The sequence below is a fragment of the Fistularia commersonii genome, chromosome 9 (genome assembly GCF_037954325.1).
Source record: "Fistularia commersonii isolate RoL2024-O1a breed Wild chromosome 9, RoL_Fcom_v1.0, whole genome shotgun sequence".
Taxonomy (NCBI): Eukaryota; Metazoa; Chordata; class Actinopteri; order Syngnathiformes; family Fistulariidae; genus Fistularia; species Fistularia commersonii.
In genome coordinates, this window is record NC_141292.1 from 8,895,188 (window position 1) to 8,914,996 (window position 19,809).

At 40.9% G+C, this 19,809-nt stretch overlaps 1 protein-coding gene across 5 annotated transcripts; it reads left to right on the forward strand.

The window, feature by feature from the left end:
* The first annotated feature begins 6,546 nt into the window (after nt 1-6,546).
* On the forward strand, nt 6,547-18,979 carry dab2 (DAB adaptor protein 2). Of its 5 annotated transcripts, none has more exons than XM_086152308.1 (15): nt 6,547-6,687; nt 9,621-9,896; nt 9,990-10,129; nt 11,248-11,346; nt 11,421-11,552; nt 14,096-14,179; nt 14,432-14,458; nt 14,566-14,616; nt 14,723-14,785; nt 15,762-16,370; nt 17,286-17,409; nt 17,509-18,156; nt 18,233-18,414; nt 18,499-18,580; nt 18,665-18,979. In XM_086152308.1, exons 2-14 carry the CDS (start codon nt 9,752-9,754, stop codon nt 18,562-18,564), a joined length of 2,370 nt encoding a protein of 789 aa, XP_086008434.1. In that variant the 5' UTR covers nt 6,547-6,687; nt 9,621-9,751; the 3' UTR covers nt 18,565-18,580; nt 18,665-18,979. The 5 variants fall into 5 exon arrangements, with proteins under 5 accessions (XP_086008434.1, XP_086008435.1, XP_086008436.1 ...); XM_086152309.1 differs by having other exon boundaries at nt 18,502-18,580; XM_086152310.1 differs by having other exon boundaries at nt 17,286-17,331.
* The last annotated feature ends 830 nt before the right edge of the window (nt 18,980-19,809 follow it).

Sequence of the window (19,809 nt, forward strand, 5' to 3'; positions counted from 1 at the left end):
GAAAATTCCCAGACCAGATTTTATACTGTTAGTTTTAACAGTATCACCCAACAAAGTAAGTAACGAATCATTTCTTCTTATTCTGTTATATTCCAAAATATATTTTCCCATTTCTAAAATGCTTTTACCCGCCAGTGTGGACTTTTATTTACGTGTGAGTCACTGAGCAGTAAGTCCGGGGTTTTAAATTTCCCTGCGTAGGATGACTGACTCATCCCCTGTCCAAACCGCTTATCCAGCGCCGGGTCACGGTGTCAGCGGTCCGAGGTCAACCCAGACCCCGACCCCGCCGCTGAACCCTCGCCTGAACCTCTTCACCCGGGGCGGGGCCTCCTCCGACCTGTTGGGTGCAACCCACTGCTTTCCAGGACGGTACCATAGCCTCTGAACAGTGCCTGCAGAGGCTTGATGGATGACGTCGCTGACAAGACCACATCGTTCATCGACGAAGAGGGAATCCTGAGGTTTCCACACCAGAAACTCCCGTCCATGAAGATCATAAACGCGATTGGTGATCCTCTTAAGAAGGAAGGACTGGTCCGGCCTTCCGCACCTCATTAAAAGATAACACGAGTTTTTAGTATTGATACAACCTGAACTATCTTTTACCAAAAAGTCATATCAAACAAATTTCTGTGATGCTAAACATTTCACCTCGATTCTTAAGAAAGGTGCCAAGGCAGCCCACTTATGCTGGTACTATTTGGTAATATTTTTCTTTTCTCTTAGTAAAAACACATTGTGTTTACTTGAGGCCCAAAGAACTTAGTGTCATGCTTGAATTGTAATTTGACATATCTGCATTTCCAGTATTGAGTAATATTCCAGGCAAGGTCACAGGAGAGCCAGAGCAAATACTGCATGTTTGCCTGCCGTGTTGTAATAAACTGACATCAAATGATCCACTGATCATTTATGTTTGAGATATGGAGCAAATAGTAAAATATGTGCCATGAAAAAAAAGTTCCTTTGGATGGATTGAAAGCTCAGGTGAGTTTTTTTTCCCAAAAACTTACAGCAGGTTCTTGCACAGCGAGTTGAAGTTCAGCCATTTGTCCACTAGATGACGACGTAGAACAAACAACAGATTTTATGCAGGGACTTGCAGGAGCTCAAAACAGGAGCGTTCTTATGCCAGTGATGTATTGTTGATGAATTAAAAAAAAAAAAAAGAAAAAAAAAACTTAAAATGACGCCATTTAACCAAAATTTCTGATCATTCTATCGAAATTTATTTTCATTAAAATTTGAATATCCACTTATAAAAATTTTTTAATTCTATATATTAACTGCTTGCATGACCCTTGACTTTTAAAAGCAGTTTTAACCATTGGTGCTCCTAATGTATTCAGTTATCAGTAGTATTGCATATGTAGGGTTTATATTTGGGATTTTTATGTAGTATAATTGTACGAACAACAATGTAGTTTGATCCCTTTTTGAAGTTTTACCAGCCATTATTCTTCCTTTTGCACTCGCTGATTTTTAAACTTTTCTTTTCATATGTATACTATAAATATATTTAAAGAAAAAGCCTTACACAATGCAAAGGAAGTCTTAAACAGATGCACCTACTGATCTTTCACGTGATCTGTGAAGGCTTTGCTGAGTCTGCAGTTCTTCGCCCTGACTATGGGAGGAGTGTGCGTATTACTGACAAAAAAAAAAAAATTACAGAGTTTATAAAAAAAGAAGTAAAAATTTCAAAAGTAAATAATCAGAAGGGTCGATCAAACAAGTCATGATCTTGTAACTTATTATTGAAGGGAGGTTTGAGGAGACGAGAGGCAGCTGAGAGTGTGCGTTTCTGCATCTGTGGGGGTGAATGTGAAGTTGAATTCCTGAATAATCAGCAGACTGACAAGTCTTTTCTGCTGACTTAAATAAACATAGTTCCCTGGTGTCTTCAGCTCCAATCTGGGGGGCTACCTTGTCCTGGTTCTTCTCCCGGAATCGGAGGTAGAGCTGGGGTAGTCTCAGGGCTGTGTGGTCACAGCCCGCCTGCGAGGCACAAATATGTGCTGAAGTCACCATTTTAGACCAGTTCGGCAGTTTCCTCCAGGCTCCCTCAGGAAACCAGAGGGTAAGTAAGGTGCTTGGCCAATATTTCTACTGACTAGAAAGACTTCCTGTTTTTAGGGTTGGGAGTTTGAGTTCAGTGGAAATACTTCAGGAACCGTCAGTTTCGCTCCAGCAGTGGATCTTGTCATATTGAGCAGTGGAACGTTATAACAAATTACCTAGCACTGCTTTATTTATCTTTATTTTCTATTTTTTGGTTTAACACCTAGATGCAGGAGAGGTGGTCTGGCACTAAAAAGTTAAAAAGAGATCACAACTCCCCAATTATGGACTGTAGATAAGTGGCTATATTAGGGTCGTCGTTATGGTTGCAGATGCTTCCAGGATTGACGCCCTAAATACTTGATGTTTTGATTGCGGCCTTCCTGTTGCAAACCCAGGAAGGGGCGCTTGCCATTTGCAAGTCTTCATAAGCTTTCTATCATAAAATAAAAACCCTCCAGTGTGCCATCTGCAGTCTTGATTCTTGAGTGCCGTCCCCTATATTTTGCCTCGCCTCGCCATAGCTCCAATGTCATAGGAGTTACCTCCTACATGGCCTCCTACATGCGGTTGCATTGGAAGCGCCAGTGAATCACTTACACAAGAAGAGGGACTCGTAATTATGACCGAAAATCCAGTGACTGGCAGTGATGCTGGACGGGGAGGGACACGTCACCACAGGAAATGGATGGACATAAGATAAAACTGCTTCCAACTGGAAAATGCATTTTGCAAGACTTACATTTTGTTGTCATATGTTAAAGTAGTTGCTTACATTTCAGGATATACAGTATATGATAAATTCATGACACATACAAACGAAACTTTTCAAGTTAGTTTTAAATTTGAAAAACAATGAGACATTTCACTGTGTAACACAATATTTGCTGAAAGCAGCATATAAACTTTCTCTGGAAAAAGGATCAACAACAGAAGGCTAGTTCCCCAGGGGATTTGGCTGGGCTGATGAGCTAAACCTGTTAGATGGATAAGTGCACACATTTGGTCATTTTAAGTGCAATTAAACAAAACATGAAAATGAATTTCAATAAAAAAAAAGCCAATAGAAGCCGATGAAAGAGATCAGCGGGTGAAAATATGGCCTGCCTGCTGCAAACCAGCTTTTGTCAGCAGAACACAGGATACAGAGTCAGGAAGGACATCCTTCCCCTGTACTCTTCTTTCTCACCTCCAAATCTTGTGTCTTTCTGACTTTAGACAAATCTATATTTGTTTTCTTTGAAACTCTGATTTGAATGAGGAAAAAAAAATCTGCTGTTACAGGGAAGTCCGAACTATATGCACTTGATGGTTGAAGTGATGGGTGGAGATGATTTTTCACTTTTCCATCCATCTGTTAGCAGGTTGAGAGAGAGTGAAAGTGAGAAACAGAGGTGGGGGGAATGTGTGCATGTAAAGTTTCCACAATATATAGATATATAGATATACCGTTATGTATATATAGATTTGACAATATATACACTGCTCAAAAAGATAAAGGGAACACTTAAAAAACACATCCTAGATCTAAATGAATGAAATATTCTTATGAAATACTTTGCTCTTTACACAGTTGAATGTGCTGACAACAAAATCACACAAAAATGATCAATGGAAATCAATTGTATCAACCCATGGAGGTCTGGATAAGAATCACACTCAAAATTAAAGTGTAAAAACAAACTCCAGGCTGATCCAGCTTTGATGTAATGTCCTTAAAACAAGTCAAAATGAATCCGTGTTGCTTCCTGAGTGGACACTATGATTTCACAGAAGTGAGATTGACTTGGAGTTACATTTTGTTGTTCAAGTGTTCCCTTTATTTTTTTGAGCAGTATATTTACTTTTAAATAAAGTAATTTAGTGGCATCAGTGAATGTGTCGATGCAGATATACTCTGTGACACAGTTTGTTCCACAGGTTTGAGGGTTCATCAGTTCAAACTCCTCATGTAGGAAAATAATAATATGGGTGCAGGAGTGGGGGAACCATGGGATCCCACAGCAAGTAAGTCAATGTGTTTTTGTGTATTTTGCACAGTTATCTACATGTATGTTCAAATCACCCTAAGGAGAGCCATGAGAAACGATAGGGCATTAGTCGAGCAAACAAACAGAAATAAGAACCACCAAATGATTAACCGTTAGCAGGAATTGCACAGAAATGTTCCTGGCTTTTCAGCTGGAGAGTGTGATTTACCAGGTCACATGACTGCACTTCTGTCATGCCAAATGGCCTCGACAGAGCTTTTTTTCTTAAACTGTGCACAGCAGAGGTCCAAGTCTGGTTACCTATACCTTGCCGCTTCACCCAACCCAAAGTGAGCGCACTTGCAGGTTTCCTTTTTTTTTTTTTTGTCCAGGGAAAGAGTTAATATTGTTCTGAAATGTTTTTTTGGCCCCCGTCAGTTGTGGGTAAAAACAGCCGCACTGACATCATGTCAGTGCAGAGTTCAGTGTTGATACTTTCTCTGGTTTCTTTGCCACTACAAACGGCTGATTTCCCTCCCTGGGAAGTTTGTTCTGCTTTCCTTGCTTTAACTGTTTTTGTAGTGTCCAGCTGAAACGGCTGATCGCTAAAAAATCCGGGTCTTCTGAAAAAAAATCCCCAAACGCACCACCATCGATCGGCCCTGCACGCCATAAAAGAAACACTGTCTTCCTGGGAAAATCATCGACCAATACAAGCCCTGGAGCAATAGAATCACGGTCATTATGTAGATGAATCGTGCAACGACCTGCTTCCAGCTATCACTTTACTGTATTTGCAATGAAAAGAAGTGAGAGCAAAGGATATGTTGTGAAAAAAAAGTGCTGTGTTTGTGTTTCCACGGCTGCACTTCTCTTTGCGCCCTCTGTTTCGACATATCATGCCCCATATACATAATGATTAACAACTTGTTTTCCATCAAATTCATTAGCTTTCGAGCGTGAAAGCCATCCAGCGCGCAGAGCAGCTGCGTATATTACGCTTCTCTGTTGCCGCATGTTAAACCCGGCAGCCAAACATTCTCCGGTTTCAAGTCGCCTTCAGTTACTAGAAAAGCCAGTCATATGTTTCATAATGTGTTACAATAATCTGGGCTTTAATTTTTTTTTTCCTTTTTTCAGCAGCGGATTGTTGTCCTCTCGCAGTAAAATACGACATTTGCATTTTAGAAAACACAAGACTTTAGAAGGAAAGCACATTTTAATGCATCCTGAAATGTTAAACCCCCCCTTCCTGCAGATGGAAGCTAGTAAGCTTTGGGATAGAAACAGGAAATATTTCATGATAAAAGAGAAAAATAAAATTAACCTCAAAGTTTCCCCGATAGCTGCTTTGGAATAATCTTTGCCTTATCAACCCTGATGTTTATGAACTGCTTGATTTCCCCCCTTGTAAACACAAACAATATTGTATAATCATATAAAAACATCCATTATATTCTGGCAAATCTTGAACCGTGAACCTAAATTCATTGTTACCCATCACACTATTTGTTTTATCTTCACATTGAACATCTTAACTAGTCTCAATCCGGGTTTTTCCAAGTTAATAGCTTTCCTGCTTTCCTTCATAATTGTCTTGATGGGAAGTTATTTGGAAACACAAGATAACATACTTTTATTATCTTTATTTTGTCGCAGCAGTGCATCAACAATACGGCTTCAGTTCACCTCTGACCTGCGTGAAAGAGCAACATTGGCACCGACATTTCGTTTCATTTGGAGCGGCGACTGTGGCAAAGGCCAATGTTTTGAAAAGAATTAACTGCACGGTGCCGAAGACTTCTCTCAGGAGAGCGTCGCCTTTGAAGAAGGTTTGACATAGCGGTCAAACAATGTAAATACAAGTAGGCATCTGTCACATGGTCCCCATGGACTTTCCTCCAAAGCTAATGTTGTGAGAGGAGAGGCTGCGAGTTTTTTTTTTAGCAAACCCCTGCAAAGTGACTCAACCTTAGTGGTGGATTTAATGAGCTCTATTTAGGTCAATCAGGGAACTTGTCCTGAATCAGCAGGCAGGTGTGTCTCTCTGCACAGGCTGGGCTGAATACACACCCTCAGGTCAAAAACGGATCCAACCTCAGGTGTGACGGAAAAACAACAAAAATAAGAGGGTCTCCACTCAAATGAGGGTAATTTTTGTATATTGACCCTCCCCTCCAGACACACACGCACGCCCCAAATGTCTAATAGTGTGTTAGACAACAATTAAAACCAGCTGTAAACTATTTTCAAAAGGAAATAGAGGCACCGCAAAGCAAATGCGAGATATCAACAATATATTGCATTAATGGGGGGGATAATTAACTACACTTTGTGCACGGTCATGTTTGGGATATGCAGGCCTTGAGGTTGCAGATGGCAAAAGTCACACCTCGTTTGAGGATGACAGTGTTTTATTTTGTTCCACGTGAGCAGCGCCGCCGCCCCTCCTCCAGCTGGAAGGGATCGCCGGCAGGCGAAGGGTTAAACTGGGAGTCCGCCTCGGCAGTCTATTCCCTCCGACCGCGGCATCGAGCGGAAAACATCTGACTGCTGCTCGGTTTCTGAGGCTGTGTTTGATTTTTTTTTTTCTTTCTCTCCTCATTTTTTTGTGCGCCAGCGCCGCGGACGCACAGCGGGGACGAAAGTCACGGTAGGTATTACCGGGATTCGCGACATCTCCGTCCGCTTTGCGCATCCGTGCGTTATTTGAGCTTCTCCCGGGAGAACGGTAGAACCAACCGGGGGGGGCGGGGGGGTGTTTAAAGTAAATAAAATATTGTTTTAGTGAGTTTTAAACGTCAAACTTGTCCCCGGCGCACGGGAGAGAGTTGTCCATATTGTTTTCAGGTTCGTTCAAAATGCATTTCGTGGTTCTTTTCTGCTTTGGTTGTTGCGTAAAACTTTTTAAAACATTTTTCAGTCTCCCCAGCCGCAACCCATTTAACAATTAGTTTATTTTTTTGTCTTGAAACGCTGACTCTTCATCGTGCTTTCTGTCTCATCATCTTACTTTTTATTGCATCCCCCCTTTCAGTGTATGAAAGTGTTTCCCTCGGTGTTCACAGTGCGCCTGTGGTATTTCACCATCTCATTCACTTGCAGACTGAGTCATTCCCCTGATTTCCTCCAGATGTGCAGGAGTTTACGTTTCCTGACGTGCGCAGGATTGTGACATTTTATGTTTTTTTTTTTTTTTTTTGGCCATTTGCACACCAGTTATTCTGCTGACAAACTCCAAATTTCAATTATTTGCGTCATGGGCATCGTTGGATGCTGGGCAAACAAACAAAGTTAGTTTTAATTTTTCTTTATTCTTTTGCTGCCTACGGTTTCCTTTTTTTTAAATCGTTCACAATGTAATCCTTTAACTCCAACTCTTAAATCAGCTGCTGACATTTCACCTTTTTATAAGCCGGCTATCTGCAGATAGAGACCCTGTCTTTACTGGCAAGTCATGTGTTACAGTCGAGTAAGTGGTGCATCAGCAAGTGTCTCAGGTTTATGCTTTGTTTTTCAGCTTGTGCATGTACGTGCGCTCCCACCCCTACCATTTGCCACCATTTAAATGCCACCCCTTGTTATCTTAAGGCTTTTTATCATTAACTGTGGCATTTTAGTGCATAAAATTGATATTTCTGTGTTTGACTGCTGCTGTGTCAAGCCGATTCTTCTGGATTGAGATCCACAAATGTTTCGGAGGGATTAAAAAAAAAAAAAAACTTCTCTGGTTTAAGCAATTGAATATTATTATACAAAGAATGACTCTCACCCTAAAATGACATTAATTGAGAAAAAAAAAAGTTCTGTCCCCCTTGTTATCCAAATCCAAACTGATCAGCCGATGAGCTTGATTTAAAATAGCAGCATTTCACATGACTGTATCAATGTTTACTATAATTTAGACGGACAGCACAGTTTGCCAATTAATTAACATGGATTATCAGCTGATTTACTGAGAATGATTTGCATGCATGAAATATTGGTCTTGTTTCAAAATTTCCAGGTATGGTTGCGCTTTTACTGAAATAGCGGATGTCTTGCCGTGTAATGAAAAGCATTTGTATATTAATACTGTCTGCCATTGGAGTATATCTACACACTTCTACGGTATGGTAGCTTTTGTTTTTCACTGGCTAATATCAGCACAGTGCTGGTCTCAGATGATGTGTTTCAACCTGACATCTCTCTGTTATCTTATCCGCTCAACTGTCATTTCCTCTGTGATTGACTTCAAAACTAACCATAAAATGTTGAAACTTCAAGTATTTTTCACAATAAAATACATTTGATGTTGTGACTCGCTCTGGGTTTTCACTTAACCTTGTTACTCCTTGTCGGTGAATTAAATAAAGACTTTTTAAGCTCATGGCAGTAATTTGTCAGTAAATGATTATTGTAGAGGTGATAGATACCTAGCTGGGCATCACAAGTTCCTCTGCTCTGCTAGCACAAGATAAACTTTATGTAATTGCTTGACCTTTACCCACTATCGACCTTTGGTCAACCCACCAGTCCTTTTAGAGCGGTGCGGTATACAGTGCAGGCTCTGGAGCCACTGCCAGAGGTATGTATCTCCCGTTTGGCATCGTGTTTGTGTCAGGGAGCGCTGGTTGTGTAGAACAGGAGTTGAAGTTGTTTTATGATTTTTGTTTTTTTTTTTTCGTCCCCTAGTAAAATATTTGTAAATGTCATTTTATTGTAATTGTTTAATTTTGTAATTGGAATTATGACTTTGCTGGTTGAGTGATCTTAGAAAAAGCAAAAAAAAACAAAACAAAAACAAAGATGTATTCAACGGAGGGTGAGGAGATGTTGGTGAATCTCAGCTGTTGTGGACTTTTTATGTTCCATATATGACACTGATTCGTTTCCTGCACAGTTATTTGCAATTATGTGAAATTGATGATCTGTTCACAAGCCGAAAATGTATAACCGCAAGCGATGGGACCCGCCTGACCTGCACTTTGTTAGAACTAACAACAAACGTAGTTAAATGATGCTTTCCATTAAAACGCTTTACGAACGAGAATAAGCAGGGGTTGGATACATTGAAATATTATACTTGATTTGGCAAAATACATTGGTTCAGTGGTGATGGGAAATGAGGGACTTTTCTGTTTTTCATTGGAAAATCTTTTGCACCAGTTGTTTTCAGATTGTGCACATTTTACATGTCCTCCTGTTCTGCTGCTGCCTTTTTCTAGTTCCTTCTGTTTTTTTTCTCAGTTTTATGGTCTGAAACACTGACAAAGCATGTTCAAATCATGGGTAAAGTGTGAGTTTTTAGTGGCCCTGGTCATATGAGGATATGTCATGTCTTTTTTTGGCTTCCTCTCTCTCTGTTGTCTCTATGCTTGTAAATGTTTACAGTAGATCATTAAAAGAATAAAATTGTTTATGATGTGCAAAAAAAAGTTTAAACAGCTACTTAAAATCCTCTCAGGATGGTCCGAAGAATTTTAAACGGTTGCCGTGTATAGCGTTTTACAACATTTGCGTTTTCAACAGGAAAACGCATGCATTAAACCTCACTTCTCTTTTTCTGAATGCACATAGTGACCCGCTTCTCTTTTTCTACCACAGACGAATAAAGCATGAGTGGATGTTAAGAATCATCTGCCCGGTTGCCCTCAGTGCCCCCAGATACAGAGCAGCTGTCTTCATCAGCCCTCCTCCTCCACACTCCACTTGTCCAGTGAGGCTTGGTGCGCACCATGTCTGCAGAGGTGGAGAACAGCGTGCCGACCCCCGCCGATCCCAGTGTCGCATCCCCGGCTACAACCTCAACATCCGGTAGCCCACCCACCTCCCCCATAACAGCCACATCCAAGGTCCCATTCAAGAAAGAGAAGAAGAAAGGTGGAGCTAATCACAGTTGTCTTGATCAAGAGTTTGTCCTTTAGAACTATTTCAAAGTATGCAATTGAAATGTTTTTTTTTTTTTTTTTACAGTAACTGAGAAGACGGATGAATACCTGCTGGCCAGGTTTCAGGGGGATGGCGTGAGGTACAAGGCCAAGCTGATCGGCATAGATGATGTCCAAGAAGCTCGAGGAGACAAGATGTGCCAGGACTCCATGATGAAACTGAAGGTGCAGCTTGTGAAAGAAAAGCAGCACAGATGATTTTAAGACACTGCGATAGTTTAGAAAAAAAAATCCAGAATGCAAAGCACTTACACGTTTGATGTTCCATCAAAGATCCGTGTTAACGGCAATATCAAGTGAGGTTTGTCTGTTACAGTATCTACGGTATTTGATTCTGGGCGTCCTTGACTTGTAAAACCCTTATTGTACCTGAGGAGATGATCGTGAGTCACTAAATTATGAAGAACCAGTCACTGGACTTTCAGTTCCTCCCGATTTCCGACGTGCTCTGTATTCGGAATTGAACAAGCATGGCTACATAACAATGCTTTGCTGGACCAGAGGTTTTTTTTTTTTTTTTACCACTCCACAGACTTTTGCTGTAGCTGCACCGTGTGTTATATTGATCAATACAATGGCAAAATACATCGATTGACGTTGAGCTGATTGATCAGTTTGAACCCAAGCCATTGTGGTATTTGCGCACATTGCCTGTGGTGCCATGAAGTCATTAATCATTTTAGACACTTTAGTTAGCTTTTCCAGATGTAGAACAATACTTTGGTCATGTGGGAAGCATATTCATGCGAATCCCATGATTATTAAAGCAGCTTCAGTTAATTACAAGAGACACTGTTGGGCTTTGCCACTATTGAACTGATCCAAGTGTTTTCTTGAAGCATCAGTTGTATCTGTCTTCATTTTTGTATCCTAATGCATTCTGTATGTGGATACAATCTCGGAATTTTATCACTATTTGCATGCATTCATGTATTCCCAGAAGAAGCTTCAAACAAACTCTGTAGCCCTGAAATGTTAGAATTTGGAAGGAACACTCAAGGAATGTGTTTAAGATAATCAGGACTGTTTAAAATTAAAGCTGCAGTACTTATCCCAGGGAAATGGCACTGTAGTGTTGATGTTTGTTGATGAACGTTTTGAGGATAGTATTTTGAGTCAGCACTCGTGTTGCAAGTGGCGCGAGCCTCTCGCTGTTGCTAACTAATCCTTAGCTGAGTTCTTTAACTGTGATGGGTCACCATATCGGCAGTCATGTGATTTATTTACTTTTGCTGCATTTGCGTGAGGGCAAAAAAACATAGTGTTTATCTGTTTGCCCACAGGGCATGGCAGTCGCTGCACGATCCCAAGGAAAACACAAACAGAGGATCTGGATCAATATTTCCATGTCTGGCATCAAGATCGTTGACGAGAAATCAGGAGTGAGTCTGGCTGTTTCTTATTCCATTTACTCTCCGTTCTGTGATTATTGACAATGTTCTCCTGTTCTTTTCAGGTAATTGAACATGAGCACGCGGTGAATAAGATTTCCTTCATTGCCAGAGATGTGACAGATAACAGGGCCTTTGGATATGTGTGCGGAGCAGAGGGCCAGCACCAGTTCTTTGCCATAAAGACTGCACAACAGGTAACACTTGAGTGTTTGTCCAAGAGACTTTTGTCATTTTTCCCAAAAGCTAAGAATTATTTCAAAAATAAAAATGTTTGCCCTTTTTTATTCGGTTCTGAATGTATGAAATGGGGAAATAAATCCACTTTTTAAGCAATTACCTCTTTTGTTCACAAATAATAAAAAGGGACTTTCAGTTAACTACAATCACCTTTATAAAAAATTACAGCTCAGAGTCATACTGGGAGATTAAATACTATCTCCTAGTAAAACAAATAATTTAAATTCCACATGCCATTCAATTGTAAAACAAACTCCTCAAATGAAATGAATGAATGTATAAAGAATTCATATAAAACCCACACCGACATTAACAGCCAAATGATAGTGACTTAATTTGGAAGGTCTTAATTTGTTATCGTCTGATCATCACATGGTGCAGGGTTGGCTCAGGTAGCGCGGCCGTCTGCTGGACAGATGTGAGAAGCCCAAACAAAATGGGCCGGTAAACTCAGAATGTCTGACTGAGGAGCCCGTCTGCACGGTCTCAATTTGCATCTCCAGAGGAATGTCTTCCGCATCCTGAAAGAAATGGTCGGAGGATTTTTGGTGGCTATCACGCCAGAGATTCGACTTATTTGTCCCCGGGATCCCTGAAAGTACTTGATAGTTAGATGGACAGGTGTGATTTATCTCTAAAGGGCATGGTGAGAACACCCCGGGGGGGTTGATGATTCATTCAAACTGCCTGGAAGGGATGCAGGCATTGTCTTATGGTGTCTACATTGGAGGAGGAGAATTGTTTCTATCTGTTACGTACTGCACATCATGGCATGTTGGCGGGTCCATTTCAGGAACTGGTAAACTAGTTTTGGAAGCACCTGCTCCATACTTTCTGTGAAGGGAGAGCAGGAAGTGACCTCCGGTGGTAGAGTGAAGTCATCAGGAAGGTTTGTTCAAAATGGGTCTGTGGATGATGAAGGATGTGGACATTTTGGGACTGACAAGCCTCTCCAGTGTTGCAGTGAGATCAGGACATTACCCGCAGCTTGGCTGTTAAGGTGAAACCCTCTAATTAAAATAGGGACTGGAAGAAAGAGGGGTCTGGCTTGAACTTTTGAATTTAAGAGGAACAATGCAGAGTTAAGAGCCTGTCTGACAATTGAGGGGTATGGGTGGGGATCTTTGGAGTACAATCCTGCTGTATGGCCTACATCTGTATGTGGCACTGAAGGTGTAAAATTGCATTCCCGTTTTGTGGGTGGGGGGTGGGGGGGCGGAGTGGTTATATAGGTTACTGTGGTCGTTTTTACAAGATTTTGGGTTTTGATGGACTGGTGTTGGATTTGAGTCCATGTTCCCTTCATGATATGTAATCCATTTTCCTTTTTGGGCTCTGTGAGGGCTGCCCTTTGTCTCTGGTTCTGCCCATGGCCTTCATGGACAAGATCTATAGGCACAGTCAGCGGGAGGACAGTGGCCTGTTCAGGGAACTTAGCGTTGCTAATCTGCCTTTTCCGGGTTACGTAGTCCTGTTGACCCCAAGCCGGTTAAAGGCAGTTTGCGGCCGAGTGCAACGCTTGCAGGATGAGAGTCAGCAGTTCCAAGCGACAATCCATGACACTCTGCCGGAAAGCAGTGGAATGCTCCCTTCAAATTTAAAGAACATAATGACTTTAGTAAAGAAGTTGAAGTACCTGCTGTTCATGAATTAGGGCGAGACAAAACTCGAGTCGGGTAGAGTGATCAGTGGGGCGTCAGCAATAAAGTAGACCTTGCAGATGCTGACTTTGAAGGAACCAAGCTGGACAGCACATCTCTCAAATCCTGGTCACAAGAAAGTGACGAAGAAAATTAAGATCCTTGTGATAGTTTTAAATCGGTTTCCTGCCCAGGGTAGTCGGGCATAGAGAGGGGGTGAGGATGTCGGATATCCGCGGGGACATAATGAATAAAAAGCCGTCTCTTTTGCATCCAGGGTTATCCAACTGCTTGGAGGCCCCAAGGTTGACGAAGGACACACTGAAGGAATTATATAACTGAACTGGGGCACCTCGGCATCCCCCAGGAAGAGTTATTCAGGATGGAGTAGTTTGGGTTTACAATGTCTGAGAAATTCTCAAAGACATTACCCTCAAACTCAAAAGACATCCAAGTTGCTATGATAAAAATGAAAAAGTGACCACTGTTTTAAAGAGATTCAATTTTTTTTCTGCATTTAAATAAAAAATGACAGACTAGCAAATTTATTGATCTGACTGCACTCTTTCAGAGGCAACAAGTTACACATTTTGGTAGCTTAAAAACAAAAATACGGTGTAGAGATTTTGTTCCGAGATGAGGGTAATTGGACCCTCTGCAATATTCACTGTGTGGCCAAAAAATGTGAATGATTTGTATAAAAATTGAAAACTAAATCTATTTTGAATAACAAACCTATTCAATATTTTTTTTACTATAAACCTCATCCCATAGCAACACTTGGAAATAGACTGAATGGGTCTTTGTGGCACTCAAAACACAACAACTAATAGATATGACTGACTTTTGTCACCATGCAGGCAGAACCTTTGGTCATTGATCTGAAAGACCTCTTCCAAGTCATCTTCAACACAAGAAAGAAAGAGGCAGAGACCTCTAAGAAGGTAACCACCTCATTTGGTTGTTTTTCTTTCCAAAACTTCGGGTTAGAGCATATTCTTTCTTAAAATAAATAAAAACATTTGATGTGGTCATGGGGAAGGGGAAACTGGCTGCTTGTCCCTCCTGAATACGAACACTGGTTCTCAGTGTTCTTTCGATGAATGACATCATTGCAATGCAATGATGCAGTATGACACGTCTCAGTAAATTTAAGAAAATATGTATAATCATTAACAGCCCACCTCTGTTTGCAGGTTGAAAATGGCAGCACGGTGGTTGAGGTAAGCACTTGGATGCTGTTTTTTTTCTTTTTTTTTTCTCAACAAATACCTTGAGTAAGTCTTTCCGTTTAAACTGTCAGTTTATTTCTTTTTGGTTTTGTTTTCAGAATGGTAATGATGCCTTGTTAAGTATGGATGGGGACACGAAAACAACCCAAGTAAGAGATTTGGCTCTTGTGTTTACTACTTTAAACTGAATAAGGTATCTATGAATTATAGTGACTAAATAAATACAGTATGTTTCTGTTTCTTGCTGGTATCCAGCCAGTGGAGCAGCTTGACCTTTTTGGAGACATGTCGACTCCACCAGACATCCAGTCTCCAAACGTAAGTGTGTTGCCATCATGTAAAATGTGTCCATTATCTGGGCTACTTAGCTGTCATAATTCAGTCCATAGTCAGACTAAGCTTCCATTTGAGAATAGTAAATGAATAAAAAAGTGCCTTTTTTTTTTTTGCTTTTTTTTTTTTCTAAAAAATGGAAAAGAAAATACTAATTTCTTCATCTTTCCACCCGCGACTGTTGTGTAAGTATGAGAAGTCAGCACATCAGGAAAAGCGAAGGGTTTTAAAGTCTAATAACTAGGAGCGATTTACAGACTGCACTCCCAGCGGATGCTCCCAATAGGCATCATTTTGAAACTATTCTTGAATAAAATATTAGTTTTCTCAATGAATTCATTCGACGGTTTTTCAGACGTATGTCTAGAATCAGCTGGGATACGGTAGTCTGTTACTTGGCAAAGTTTACATGACCTTGTTTTCAAAATGTCCCTTTAAGTCAAACAAATCACATCAACATTACAAGTGATTCAAAGGTCTCCCCAATTTGCACATTTTTCTTTGACACAGTGCTTGTGAGAGCAAGTGTTTGCAATATGACTCCATTTGAAATAACCCCTTGGCCCTCCCTGATCATTGTTTGTCCACTCAATTCTTAAAAGAGCGATATTTTTGCACTAAACGATTGGTTCTAATCTAATCATAACAGGACTGATTCTTTTAAGAATTGAGTTAAACGCTTAAACTAATTGTCATTAAACATTTCAAGCTGCTACGTGTAGAACTCTTTGACTTGAATATTCCCTCTATTGTGTTTGGAATAAGTTGGAAATATACTCTGGACTGTGATAAATACACATATTGTTAAATTAGGTAAATATTTTACAGGTAGCAGTTTCGAATAGTCATGTCTTATCACACCATGTGATTCATTTTCTTGTTAACACATGTTTATTTCCCTCTGCAGAACTGATTTATGAATCTCCTTTTTCTCTCCCACTGTCCCTCTCATGTTAACCAGGACTCTAATGATATTCTGTTGCTGGACTTTTCTGCTGAAGTTGACAGCAATCAGAATTGCATAAAGGGAAACTCCTTTGTAACTTCCTGCGCCCCTGACTACAGGGAATCTTCCCAGACAGAGAATCCCTTTTCCTCAACGTTTGGCTACTTTCCAGTCCCAGACAGTGACCCTTTCAGAGATGACCCCCTTTCTAAATCACCCAATAATTCACAGAATCCCCTCACCAGCACCAATCACCTAATCGGCACTGCTGGCAACACTTACAGGACAATAATTAATGACAGTTTGAATGAAGAATCGAACCAACAAAGTCAGCAGATAAATGGATTATCCAGTAAGAACATGATCCAGGCTCTCAGTAATGGCCAGTGGCCTCTTGGTGGCAAAATAACTGAGGGCAGCGCTATCACCATGATGGACAGGAATGATTCTGGACCTGTACTCGCCACTCAAAACCCATTTTTTGACTCCCCTCTGACAACTCCCCATGTTTCTAACGGCATAACTGATCACCTACAAGCCCCGGTGACTCATAGCAAGGATTCAGTTGTCATAAGCCCGCCTCCACAGAGCTCTAAGGCTGGACGAGGCCGGAGGAATGCAAAGGTGAAATTGCATAGCTAGTTTATTTATAGTGGTGCTTGCATGCGTGATGGCTGAAGTGGGTCATATTGACTGCTGCGTAATTTGGTCGCTAACATCTCTCAATAAGTATTTCGGTTTTGCATGGGTGCTCGAGGTTGCACTGTGTGGAGATCCAAAGCCTGTAATTTAGGATTGCAGTCAAGGCTTGTCGTTTGGACCGGCTCTGTTTGAATAGATGCACCGGTGGTCACATGCTTCCCTAACTGCCTGGAATAAATGACACTTTGTCTGAGATGCTGTACCCTTTGTCTCCACTTATGACATTTCTTCTAACATTCATGCTTCATGAAATTAAGCACTGGTAAGTGTTACAGCATGCATACGTATCCAAGTTCACATACTCTTTATAATTGACCAGCATTATCTTAAATTTGAAGTGGAGCTCGACCGATGATGTACCTCAAAGGCAATACCAATGTCTGTTTTATTAAAAATAATTGGTCCATATGTCTCTGCTTTGATAGCAGATTATCATCTAGTTTTTCTCACTCTGACAAACACATGGACAAAGAACATATGCATTTCATAAACCGATAAATAAATTTAAGTTTCAGGAGAGCTTATCCTGCTGTATGGAATGTCATGATTCATTCACTTTACATTCAAAAACTGATCAGCATAAGATGTCATCAAGTTGAATTACTTGATGTTTAATACTTTTAGTACATTACTTAGATATCAAAGTCCAGTGACTTCGCTTGCTCACCAGATAAAAGTTTTAGCAGACTAGATCAATGGCTATGGTAGATATGAAAGCTTAAGACCCTATCGGTCGGGCTCTATTTCTCAGTATTGTGCCTTTTTCAATGCATCATTTTTTATACAATATCAATGCTGTTGCAATATTCCTCATTGTTTTCTTTATTTCTGGAATAGTCTACAGCAAATGACTTGTTTGGAGCAGACCTGTTTGCCGCTCCAGGTCAGTCGGATCCCGCCCCAAATGACCTTTTCAACAACGCACCTGCCAACACATCTCCCTCCTCCATTGCTGCTTTGGGTAATACACCAGAGTACCCTGTGCCAATGAGGATCTATGTCTCTTATATTTATATTTCATGTGGTTTAATCTCATTATTACAACCTTTCTCATCACCAGGAGATCTTCAGTTAGGTCCTCCAGCTACCACCGGAATCGCTCCTGCAGGCATTTGGGGGCCCACCACCATTGCACCCTCCATGTTTTCAGTGCCAGGGATGGCCGCACCACCCCCAAGGCCGGTGTTTCCACAGCCATCTGCTTTCGGGGGCCTGCCCATACCGCCCACTGCTTGGGGTCATAATATGCCACCTCAATTCAGCCCTCCACCCCTCTCGCCACCTCATCTGGCCTGGGGCGCACCTGGACCACAGAGTCCTCCAGGCTGGGGTCAACTTGCCTCAACCAATCCTTTCCAGCAGGGCCCGTTTTCCTCAATGGGGGATCAGCCAGGTCCTTCACGTCCTCCTCCTCGGCCACCTGCAAAGGAGGCCCCGCCAAAGATCGAGAACAGTGCCTTCACAGCCCTGGACCCTCTAGGAGATAAAGAGAAGAAGACAGGAAAGGACATGTTCAAGGACTTCAAGCTGGCCAAACCCCCTGCCATCCCTGCAAGAAAAGGAGAACAAGTCTGTGACTCTGCTTCACCTGCGGGCAGCCAGGAAACTGGGGCATTTGAGCAGTACTTCTCCAAAAAAGTGGGCCTGGTGCAAGATGCCGCGGACCATGATGACTTTGATATTAATCAAATGTCACCAGTTGGTAACGGTAAACCACAGGAGCATGAGAAATAAATGTTTCGCTGTTGAGATTTTTCGCTAACCGTTGTATTATGCCTGTGTAGATCTTACGAAGCCAGCGCCAGCTCCCTGCGTCAACACCGGCCTGCTGGATGCAGCCTTCTCTTCTGCTCTCATCCCAAACAGTTCAGCACCAGTCCAGGGACAAAGACACAATGCAGACATGTTTGATGAAGCATTTGGGGCCCCGAATTCCACTCCGTTTGGAGCACCATCAGTAGCCATGGTACAGAACTGTAAACATTAAAACATGTCGCCACCCTATCACGTAACAAGAAATGATTTTTCTCGCCCTTCCCCAATTTAATAGCAGACTGCGCCCATTGGTCAGAGCTCTGGGTCTTTTGGAGATTCTTTTGGAAATCCATTTGCTTGACCATGATTTTTAACACGTAAGTATTCTATTATATAACTTGAATTTGTACACCAACCTAATCTCTTAATGCCGATTGCTAATTCAGATATCTTACTTGCAGATGAAGTAAAGGCAGAGTCCAGACCTTGAAATGATTGAACACCTTGGAGGATCTGCTTTGAGCACAAGACAATCCAAACAATGATATTTTCTAAACATGCCCCTGACCTCTCTGATATTGATATATATATATATATATTTTTTTTTTTCAGTCAATTGGTCATCTCTGTATTTTATATTTGGGACAACTGATTTACCGAGTAAATATGTCATGATCTGCTGAAGAAATTAAGATGCTGTGTGAGAGAAGACAAGTTAAAAGAAGTTCACTGCTGATGTTGCCTTTATTAATGAAATAAATAATTGAATAAGAAAACTGTGAGGCATTGATCTATTCATTATATATCAAAATTCCCTCAAATCTTGGGAGTGTTGACAATGTGACATGTATACTATCAAGCGAAAAGAAAAATTCCTGGCTACTCTCACAGAAAATTGCAATCCTCTGTTCATTATAAATCTTTTCTCCTAGTTGTTTTACTGAATATAGTCAGTGTGTTTCTTGGGAAGTACTTTGTTTCATTTTTTTTTTTTTTCTAAAATATTGAACTTGATCTGAATATTATAAGTGTAATCCTCACTTTGCATGGGAGAATATGTTGTGAAAGCTTTATCTGAGTGACCGGTTAATGCACAAATCTTTCATTGTTTAATTTTGATCTTGCCTGATGGACTGAAGTGGGGCTCCCACAAAATTTGCTGCATGTTGCACAAACAATACACCAAGGGTCTTTAAAGAACCGTTTTCAAATGTTAAGTTTTTACATTTTTAGTTGTTGGCTTCATCATCAATAATAAAAATGGTTGGTATAAGAAATATAAATAATTTTTCAATATTGTTTCAAGAATTTGTTGATTGACCTTGGCCGCTCTAGACAATTTGAGTTTGGCAAACAAATGAGCAACCAAATCTATTCTGGAAAACCTCAGTGTTATTCAGGCCAGGTCTTGGAACATCCAGACCAATTCATTCCCTAAAACACCAATGGAGCAGCTGGCAAAACCAAAGAGGTTCCATTAAGGTTGCAATAGTCAAAACTAGCACTAAATTATCAGGCTTTTTTTTCTAAACAGGGACCTATAATAGCTCAGAACTAGTGGTGAAAGGAAAGCTGGGAGCAGATGTTTTGTAAATTAATTCAAGAT

Excerpts from the sequence above, each read along its gene's own strand:
- dab2 (XM_086152308.1), top strand. The coding sequence starts at position 9,752 with ATGTCTGCAGAGGTGGAGAACAGCGTGCCGACCCCCGCCGATCCCAGT. Across the intron at positions 11,553-14,095 it reads CCATAAAGACTGCACAACAG|GCAGAACCTTTGGTCATTGA; the intron begins GTAACACTTGAG and ends GTCACCATGCAG. Across the intron at positions 17,410-17,508 it reads CTCCTCCATTGCTGCTTTGG|GAGATCTTCAGTTAGGTCCT; the intron begins GTAATACACCAG and ends TCTCATCACCAG.